Source organism: Nannobrachium achirus (genome assembly GCF_963921795.1).
Source record: "Nannobrachium achirus genome assembly, chromosome: 4".
NCBI classification, from domain to species: domain Eukaryota; kingdom Metazoa; phylum Chordata; class Actinopteri; order Myctophiformes; family Myctophidae; genus Nannobrachium; species Nannobrachium achirus.
Window position 1 is genome coordinate 32,200,474 of NC_137813.1, and position 10,682 is coordinate 32,211,155.

General features: G+C 41.1%; 1 protein-coding gene across 1 annotated transcript; it reads left to right on the plus strand.

Annotated features, from left to right (window-relative positions):
- Positions 1–385: 385 nt before the first annotated feature.
- LOC308282828 (mast cell protease 1A-like) lies at positions 386–4,688 on the plus strand (the record flags this gene model as incomplete). Its single annotated transcript, XM_080723213.1, has 6 exons — positions 386–428; positions 643–820; positions 1,512–1,653; positions 1,884–2,123; positions 3,218–3,794; positions 4,354–4,688. 5 exons carry the CDS (start codon positions 386–388, stop codon positions 3,362–3,364), a joined length of 750 nt encoding a protein of 249 aa, XP_080579339.1. The 3' UTR covers positions 3,365–3,794; positions 4,354–4,688.
- Positions 4,689–10,682: the final 5,994 nt, after the last annotated feature.

Genomic DNA, 10,682 nt, shown 5'->3' on the forward strand with positions numbered 1-10,682 from the left:
GAGTAGGCCTATCTGAAACTTTGAAGGCTAAACTACAAAAGAACAACTCAAAAGCACTAAAAGTCAAATCCAGGGTACACATAATTTCTAGATTTTAAGAAGTACATCTTACATCAATTTTTTTTTCAAACATGCAGATAAGTCATCTGAGACAGTCAACTTTTTTCCATGATAAAAGTATTCATGTAAGCTTATTTTGAAACACTAAAACCATGAGTTTCAAAATGCGCTTCTTTCATCACTTAACTGATTTCATGTCGCAACTAAATTCATTGCATGTTTCCAAATGATGAGAAATAATGAGGAAGAGTAAACATGTAATGAGGAACAATGGTTATTATATATTTTCCTTCAACACAACTCAGCCGACATTTGACCAAAGACCATGACATTCAGCTTTGCCCTGCTCCTCCTCATCACCCTAAATCGTAAGGAACACTTGATAATTATTAAAATCATAATCTCCACGCTCCTTTATTCATATGTTTAATGATGTGAGTGTATTAAAAAACAGGAAAGCGTCTGTGTAATTTTAGCATTGTTTGGCTATTCAAAAGTACTTGAGTACACATACTTGGTTACTTTCCACCACTGCAGTAGGTACACAGAGCAAATACTCAAGCATACATGTTCTGTTCCCAGGAGCCCATGGCTACAATGTGAAGGTGGGTATTAATGGAGGCAGAGAGGCTGACCCCCACTCTCGCCCTTACATGGCTTCGTTACAGACGACAGAGCCCAAGCATAACGGACACTTCTGTGGGGGTGTGCTGGTGAGGGAGGACTTTGTGCTCACAGCAAGAACATGTAGGCCACATGGGTAAGAATTCAATCAACACTATTATCTCCTTGTGTGTTCTCACTAAACAGAAAGCGACACACAGTTTGTGGATAAAATCAAGATGATATTCATAGGCAGTGGTGAAAAAAGTACTCAATTTAAAAGTAAAAGTAGCCTATACTGCAATGTAGTTGTCAAATTGCACTTGAATGAAAGTACAAAAGCATTTGGCATCAAAGTTAAACCTACTTAAAGTACTCATTATGCAGAATGTCCTGTTTCACAAGGGCCCCTTTTTCCACCAAAATAAATGTGGTTCTAGAACTGGTCCTGTAACTCCTGTTCTAGATTCTTGGAACTTTGGTGCTTACACAGAACTTTGGCTATTTTTTCAAATAGCCAAAGTTTAAATAGGTTAAATGGGGGAAATCTCGCTTTTTCGAACGCACATCATCATTGACAATGGAGCGTCGGCAGGTATCGCTACTCACCCCACGGAGGTTAGGGTTAGGTTTGGTTGAAATGTGGGGCTCCCGCTGGCCTAGTTGTCCAGGCACATACCACATAGGCTCTAATGCATGACAGCATGTTTGAATCCTGTTCCCAACAACCTTTGCTGCATGTGTGTCACTCCTCATCTCTCTCCCCATTTCCTGTCAGTCAACTGTCAAAGCCCCCCTTAAAATGGATAGAATTTAAAGATTTTCCTCATTCCTGTTTTGGTTTCTAGTCGAATTAAAGTTGTTCTTGGAGCCCACAACTGGTTAGCTTCTGAGGATACACAACAATCATTCGCAGTCAGCCAATCCATTCTACACCCTGAGTTCCAACAACATCCCGAGTACCTGGAAAATGATCTCATGCTCCTTCGGGTAAGTACTGTATACTGTATCTGTGTGTGGGCTTTTTCAGATTCCCAACACAACCCCTAGACAGACATACTTAACTGACTGATATAAAATGACCAAAACAAACAAATTGAATTTATTGATGCTTCCCATCTATATGCCCAAATAAGGTGGTTGAAAAGTGGTCAAAATGTGTCATATTTTATTTTGGAATGAACCACATTGATATCTTCATTAAAACTCTTGTCTCTCAGCTGGATGGCCGAGCCACCCTGACCCCTGCGGTACAGGTGCTCCCTATGTCACAGCGAGGGCCATACCTAGACAGTGTGTGCAGCACAGCTGGCTGGGGCGTCATAGGGGACAACAAGTTTTTCTCTTGGAAACTACATGAGGCCGGACTAAAGATCCTGTCAAAGCGAGAGTGCCAACGTAGATGGGGGGCCATTCCCATCCCCCAGAAGATGGTTTGTGCCCCAGGAATTACTACCTCGGTATGACTACAAACTGAATTGTGATCAGATTATACTGATTGATTATATACTGTATGTGATTATACTGTATGTGCAGTAGGTCTAGATGTCACTCAATGGTTTGTAGTCCTTAGTGTTGTTGTATTCCATTCTCTAGCCTTCTTTTATCGCAACAGTTCACCAATCTTGCTGCTGCGTTCGCACATTGTATTTCTCCCAGTAGGTATGGGAGTTTATTGTCGTTGGTCATGTTTTCAGACTAACTTGAGGTGTGTGTAATCTGTGGGAGGTATGTGTCTCTGATGTCTTGGGCAGGTGTTTAGAAAATGTATCTCTTTTTCCACCACATTTAGTGTGGTACATAGTCTGTCTTCCCTTGTGAGCGGGGTGTCGTGTTCGCTGAGTCTGTACCTAGTCAAGGCTTTCCTAAATTTTGGCTTTCTTTTGGTTTTCTCATAATCTGGTTAAGTCAAATGGGTTTTCCATCTGGTTTATGTACGGTAGTCCCTGGGCCAGCTGACTGGGAGTGGGAATCCCTGTAGGTTTTCGCTATGGTTGAGGGATATATGTTATGGAGTGTGTCTGGGTTGCTTTCTTTTAGGTGATTATAGCATTTAAATGCTCTCTTTTTTACTTTGATAATGAGTGGTTATCGTCCTAATTAATATCAATAAATAAATCAGTCAAATTACTAGCACAACTAAATAATAATAATAATCTTTATTGTCCCAGAACGGAAATTTGTCTTCAAAGTCTGTTCAAACAAAGAAACAACACAAACATATCACAAAGACAGATCATCAGTACCCCACTATACACAGAAAAACCCTCTTAGCGACGGGCCGATTGAGGGGACAAAACTCCTGCAAAACTGAACATTAATTGTGCCACTTCAAGGTTCTGTATCTTCGCCCTGAGAGGTCGAAGACGCAGAGGATGATCAGTGTCATTTGTTATTGAGAGTGCTAAGCGTCTGGTGGCCTTATTGTTCATACGGTATCAGCAAGTGTGGGTGTGGGAAGTCTGATGATCTTGGAAGCAATACGGGTGATACTGTAAAGTTTGCTTCTGTTACAAATAAAGTGTATCTAACCTGTATATTATCTGTTCTACAGGGGGATACAGGTGGCCCTATGGTGTGTAATGGAACTCTAGCAGGTATCGTCTCCTTCACTGGGAAAACCCCCCGTACAGATGTCTACATGCGCATATCCTCCTACAGAACATGGATTGAGAAAATGTTCAGTAACAATGAATTGTGACTTGCATATTGTCAAAAGACATGGCTTTCAAATCAGCCTTTCAACCCAGCTTAACTTTAGATCAAGGTGAAGATAATCCTATTTGTGCTGCTTAAATGCTCGATGTTAAATATTATTTGTGGGGTGTGATGCTAAAAGGTGAGGCAAGAGAAATGTACAAACAAGAAAGATTACTGAAATCTCAAGGTCAACAGAGGTTCGTTAAATGACGAAATTCAGTAAGAAAGTACATACAGTAGCAAGTGTATCCTGTACTGGGGAAAGCAGATTACCACACACATAGGCACACACACCGATTGCAAAAGGTGGAGGCAAGGGGGGGCATGGATGCTGTGATACAGTAATCTGAGTTCCCAGATGTCATTTTATCTTTCGCCACTAGGGGCGAATTTACAAAACCAGCCCCGCCTACAGAACTTCGGCTCGTTAGGCCAAGAGTGTATGGCTGCAGGCCTGGAGACACCTCCCTCAGCAGATCTTTCTTGTCAGATCTTTCGTCTCAGTACGGAAGTACTCAGAACGGAAGTACTAACGGCAAGTCTACAGGGTCAACAAAGGCGGAGCCGCTCGAGTGTCCACGACATTGCAAGCGGCGCGAAGGCCAGCGGACCTTGGTCCTGCTCTTCGCCCCCGAGCGCCGCAGGCGCGAGTGGCCGCGAAGAGCGGGCCAGGGCCGCGCGGCCGGCGGAGCGCCGCGCGAGTTACGAAGCCGTGGTGAATGCAATCGTTATATTTATGCCCAGGCCGTAAGGCCTGGGCAAGCCCACGATAAACATCAGCATTGATGGCTGAATGGATAGCGTCGCCGACTTGCGTGCCAGAGATCACTAGATCGAATCTCACCGTTGCCCCACTGCACACGTCCCCGAAGCACTAGGGGGCAGTAGAGTCAAGTAATTAGGTACTTCCGTACTGAGACGAAAGATCTGACAAGAAAGATCTGCAGAGGGAGGTGTCTCCAGGCCTGCAGCCATACCCATCTCCGTTAGGCTGGCGTGCAAATAACTGTGATAATGCACACCCTCTCGTGTAATATTGCTTGGCTCCAGTCTCTACCCCAGTGGGAGGTCACATGCTAAAAGGCCTCTTGCACTAATCTGACAGAGAGAGCCCCCGGAATTATTTTATTTGTTTGGTGCCTTTGAAAGGGTGATAAGAATGTATTCTGTCTTCTTACTATTTTGATTATTATCATTATAGTGTAAAATTGGATAAGATGATTTAGACTAAATTGGGAACATTAATATGTAGGCCTTAAGTTTGAATTGTTCAGTTTTCAGAAAATTATGTTGAATCCATACTTGACCTTAATTACGCTTTTGCCTTTTTCCATTTCTGTAAAACCTATTTCTTCAATAAATTTACCTGCGAAATAAAGTCTTCTAAAAATCGTATTTTTATAAGCAACATTATGAAATGTACAACATTTAAATCTACTTCACTCTTATAAAATCACACCCGGTGTGAAGTGAGTGGTGCCTTTGGTGTAGCCTAGCACAGCTAAACAATCCACCCATGTTAAAACAAGGTGGGGATACTATACTGCAGTTAGTTAGCTGCATTAGTATATAGTCTGGCCAAGCCAGGCTACCTTTGGTGCCCACTTGTCCAGCTGGGGAAAGTGCTGGGCCATTACAAATCGTTGAAACAACCCGAATTTGTAGCTTATAACTTGAGTAGCTAAGCTACAACAAAAATTACCCAAAAAGTAGCTTAGCTACTTGACGAGTTACACAAATATGAATGTAGCACAGCTACTGCAAGCTACAGCAAATGTAGCTCTGCTCAGCTACATAGCTTTAGCTTCCCAACACTGCATTGTTGGGATGTAGAAATCAGTCAAGACTAATGCCAAATTACAGAGCAGCTTCCATGCCAAATAATAGAAGTGATGTCTGAATTTATCAAAGAACGCCACACGCAAAGAATATTGTCCGGTAAAAGATTAGTGACGTGAAACTTTTATTTTTCTTATAAAATACATAAATAAAACATCTGCAAGTGGCATCAATAGCGGGTGCAAGACCACACATATTTGTGTGCGACAGTCAGCAAACAGACACATACATACAGTTCACCCAACAAAGACACAGTATGCAGAAACAGAGGGTTGTGGTAAGCAGCGGCTTTGTAAATATTATATACAGTATAACTAAACTACCCCTTACTTCTATATCAACTGGCGTTTATTAAACCAATCCCTGCAGACTGTTGCATACTCCACAGTAAAGCTGCCCCTGGTAACACTGATCTAGAATCAGTTTAACTTCAGAGATCAGAGGAACCAGGGTTGACTTTACATTTATCAAGTCATGTTTCTAACATGATACATAAATTCTCCCATTTAGATTGTGACCAGATTGCCAAAAAGAAAAAAAAAGTTATCCCTTCCTAAACCTCTCTGGTAAACACTATCAAGGCTGTGGAAAGATAAGAAGGAAGAATCTTGATAACGTGAATGCAGCCTGCTCTCTGAATCGGGACCATTTAAAAAGTAAAAAGACTGGATTGGTTAATGGACTCAACCACATCACTTCCATTTTTCTTATTCGGTCACGGCCAAAAGCATCTTAGCTTAAAATAAATAAATTCAAAGAAGTTGATAATAGCTCTAATGTTGTACTTGCAGAAGAAAAGACAACCATTCAGTAGTGGTTCTCAAGTCTAGTGCTAGGTGACATGAAGCACTGTTGGTTTTGATTCTAGCTTGCTAATCAGGGACTAGTTTAAACATGAAGTAACCAGGTAAAACAAGAAAAAACTGACTACAGCGGATAATTACTGACCTACAACTTGTAAGTACTGTAGGTGACCCAGATGTGATTCCTCTGGGTGTTTTGTCTTCCACATTGCCAGAAATGAAAATAGCAGAGTTTAGTCATAACCGTGTCTAATTGAGGAGATGAGAAGACTGACCATAGAGACAGGCTATTTGACTGAAGGCGTCCCGGGTAAACACGCATAAAACACAATCTCATGACGTAAAAAAACAGACATAAAAATATATAAACAGACATTCCTCAAAAAGGAAAAATAATGACGTCACTGCCTGTTCTGTCTCTCAGTTGTGATGCAGACAAATTAATGATAAAAATTTGGAACCTGTTTTATTAGGGCCACCTTTAGGCTACGTGCACGTAATGGCACCGCAAAGTCAAAGAGTAGCAAAAATTTCCATAATGGCGAGCTTGGTGGCGCTGCCCCATGGAGACATCTTCACCTGTGCGATATGACATTGTCCTAATGCGAGTCACGTGACATAGAACCATATGTTAGCTGGGGAACAGTGGCGGAGCACTTTACAAAACATCTGTACACCTTCAGAGTCATCTCCAACAGAAACCTCTGCTTTTCTTTCGATAATGATCATGCCTTCTACTGCTGCTGAAATGCTCATTGCGAAACGTCTGCCCCTCGCCCAGGAAATTAATTTAAAGTCCAAAGCCACAGCTATGATGAGATCCCTTATCTTACAGAAGCAGGTAAAGATGTCAAAAAGACAACACAAAAAAAAAGCATTATTCCCCAAATGTGACTTTAGATTGCCGTCTTGCAAAAGTAGACACTGAACCAAGTATCACCAAGAGTACGCAGAACGCAAAAGCCAAGATGCCTTTAAAAGAAATGTAAAGTCGAGTTCCTGGACACTGTATTAAAAACATTTCCCAACTTCCATTCTCATTTTTCGAGACAATTACCGTACACATGGTCTTTTTTGCAAGACACTTTATGTATATATACTTATATATTAATCGCCCCCTCTATTGATGCACCTTCTCTTTATTGGTACTGTACTGCTCTTTTTTTTGTTCTCTTGTTTCTTTCCCTCTTATCTTTTTTTTCTTACGTCTCTGTAACTTTGTAAATAACTGTATACTGCTGTGCTACTACTGGACAACTGAATTTCCCCCTTGGGATAATAAAGGTATCTATCTATCTATCTATCTATCTATCACATAGAAATGTTCAATTGTTCTGCTCATTTGCAGTTTTTAGCTAAAGAGCCAATGCCTTCCAATATAGGAACAGCTGAGTCTTTAAAACAATGTCTCACTCAGTCTAACAGAGAGAAAGAGACAGGGAACAGAGGTGGACATCAGATAAAGCTGGGAAAGGCATAGACAGCTTTCACTGAACAAACATAATAATAAACTACATGGCAGCAAATGTGTTGGTTTGTGTTTTCATCTGTATGTGTACATGCATGCCCACTTTCACTGTATGAATGTGTCAACCTAACCCTAACCCTAACCAAAACATATCACGAAGACAGATCCTCAGTACCCCACTATACACAGAAAAACCCTCTTAGCGACTGGGCCGATTGTTTAGCAGATAAGTTAAGTGCAGCAATGGCTGAGGGGACAAAACTCCTGCTAAACCGAATCTTAATTGTGCCACTTCAAGGTTCTGTATCTTCGCCCTGATGGCAAGAGGTCGAAGACGCAGGGGATGATCAGTGTCATTTGTTATTGAGAGTGCTAAGCGTGTGGTGGCCTTATTGTTCATACGGTATCAGCAAGTGTGGGAAGTCCGATGACCTTGGAATCAATACGGGTGATACTGTAAAGTTTGCTTCTGTTACAAATAAATAAAGTGTATCTAACCTGTATATTATCTGTTCTACAGAGGGATAAAGGTGGCCCGATGGTGTGTAATGGAACTCTAGCAGGTATCGTCTCCTTCACTGGGAAAACCCCCCGTACAGATGTCTACATGCGCATATCCTCCTACAGAACATGGATTGAGAAAATGTTCAGTAACAATGAATTGTGACTTGCATATTGTCAAAAGACATGGCTTTCAAATCAGCCTTTCAACCCTGTTTTAGCTTAACTTTAGATCAAGGTGAAGATAAACCTATTTGTGCTGCTTAAATGCTCGATGCTAAATATTATTTGTGGGGTGTGATGCTAAAAGGTGAGGCAAGAGAAATGTACAAACAAGAAAGATTACTGAAATCTCAAGGAGGTCAACAGAGGTTCGTTAAATGACGAAATTCAGTAAGAAATTACATACAGTAGCAAGTGTATCCTGTACTGGGGGAAACAGATTACCACACACATAGGCACACAGATTGCAAAAGGTGGAGGCAAAAGGGGGGGCATGGATGCTGTGATACAGTAATCTGAGTTCCCAGATGTCATTTTATCTTTCGCCAAAGTGCTGGGCCATTACAAATCGTTGAAACAACCCAAATTTGTAGCTTATAACTTGAGTAGCTAAGCTACAACAAAAATTACCCCAAAAGTAGCTTAACTACTTGACGAGTTACACAAATATGAATGTAGCACAGCTACCGCAAGCTACAGCAAAATGTAGCTCTGCTCAGCTACATAGCTTTAGCTTCCCAACATTGCATTGTTGGGATGTAGAAATCAGTCAAGACTAATGCCAAATTACAGAGCAGCTTCCATGCCAAAGAACAGAAATGATGTCTGAATTTATCAAAGAACGTCACACAAAAAAACTATTGTCCGGTAAAAGATTAGTGACGTGAAACTTTAATTTTTCTTATAAAATACATAAATAAAACATCTGCAAGTGGCATCAAGAGCGTGTGCAAGACCACACACATTTGTGTGTGACAGTCAGCAAACAGACACATACATACAGTTCACCCAACAAAGACACAGTATGCAGAAACAGAGGGTTGTGGTAAGCAGCGGTTTTGTAAATATATACAGTATAACTAAACTACCCCTTACTTCTATATCAACTGGCGTTTATTAAACCAATCCCTGCAGACTGTTGCATACTCCACAGTAAAGCTGCCCCTGGTAACACTGATCTAGAATCAGTTTAACTTCAGAGATCAGAGGAACCAGGGGTGACTTTACATTTATCAAGACATGTTTCTAACATGATACATAAATTCTCCCATTTAGATTGTGACCAGATTGCCAAAAAGAAAAAAAAAGCTATCCCTTCCTAAACCTCTCTGGTAAACACTATCAAGGCTGTGGAAAAAGAAGAATCTTGATAACGTGAATGCAGCCTGTGACTTTAACAAGAGAATGCACCGTCGCTAACGGCTTCGGTTTATACCGAGCTCTACTGATTGCACATTTAAAACATCACTGTCCCTTAAAGTTAAGGTAACACTAGGCTCTGTACCAAAACTCGTCTTCCTTTCTGCTCTCTGAATCGGGACCATTTAAAACGTAAACAGACTGGATTGGTTAATGGACTCAACCACATCACTTCCATTTGTCTTATTCGGTCACGGCCAAAAGCATCTTAGCTTAAAATAAATAAATTCAAGGAAGTTGATAATAGCTCTAATGTTGTACTTGCAGAAGAAAAGACAACCATTCAGTAGAGGTTCTCAAGTCTAGTGCTAGGTGACATGAAGCACTGTTGGTTTTGATTCTAGCTTGCTAATCAGGGACTAGTTTAAACATGAAGTAAGCAGGTAAAACAAGAAAAAACAGACTACAGTGGATAATTACTGACCTACAACTTGTAAGTACTGTACTGTAGGTGACCCAGATGTGATTCCTCTGGGTATTTTGTCTTCCACATTGCCAGAAATGAAAATAGTAGAGTTTAGTCATAACCGTGTCTAATTGAGGAGATGAGAAGACTGACCATAGAGACAGGCTATTTGACTGAAGGCGTCCCGGGTAAACACGCATAAAACACAATCTCATGACGTAAAAAACAGACATAAAAATATATAAACAGACATTCCTCAAAAAGGAAAAATAATGACGTCACTGCCTGTTCCGTCTCTCAGTTGTGATGCCGACAAATTAATGATAAAAATTTGGAACCTGTTTTATTAGGGCCACCTTTAGGCTACGTGCACGTAATGGCACCGCAAAGTCAAAGAGTAGCAAAAACGTCCATAATGGCGAGCTTGGTGGCGCTGCCCCATGGAGACATCTTCACCTGTGCGATATGACATTGTCCTAATGCGAGTCACGTGACATAGAACCATATGTTAGCTGGGGAACAGTGGCGGAGCACTTTACAAAACATCTGTACACCTTCAGAGTCATCTCCAACAGAAACCTCTGCTTTTCATTCGATAATGATCATGCCTTCTACAGCTGCTGAAATGCTCATTGCGAAACGTCAGCCCCTCGCCCAGGAAATTATTTTAAAGTCCAAAGCCACAGCTATGATGAGATCCCTTATCTTACAGAAGCAGGTAAAGATGTCAAAAAGACAAACAAAAAAAAGCATTATTCCCCAAATGTGACTTTAGATTGCCGTCTTGCAAAAGTAGACACTGAACCAAAGTATCACCAAGAGTACGCAGAACGCAGAAGCCAAGATGCCTTAAAAAGAAATGTAAAGTCGAGTTCCTGGA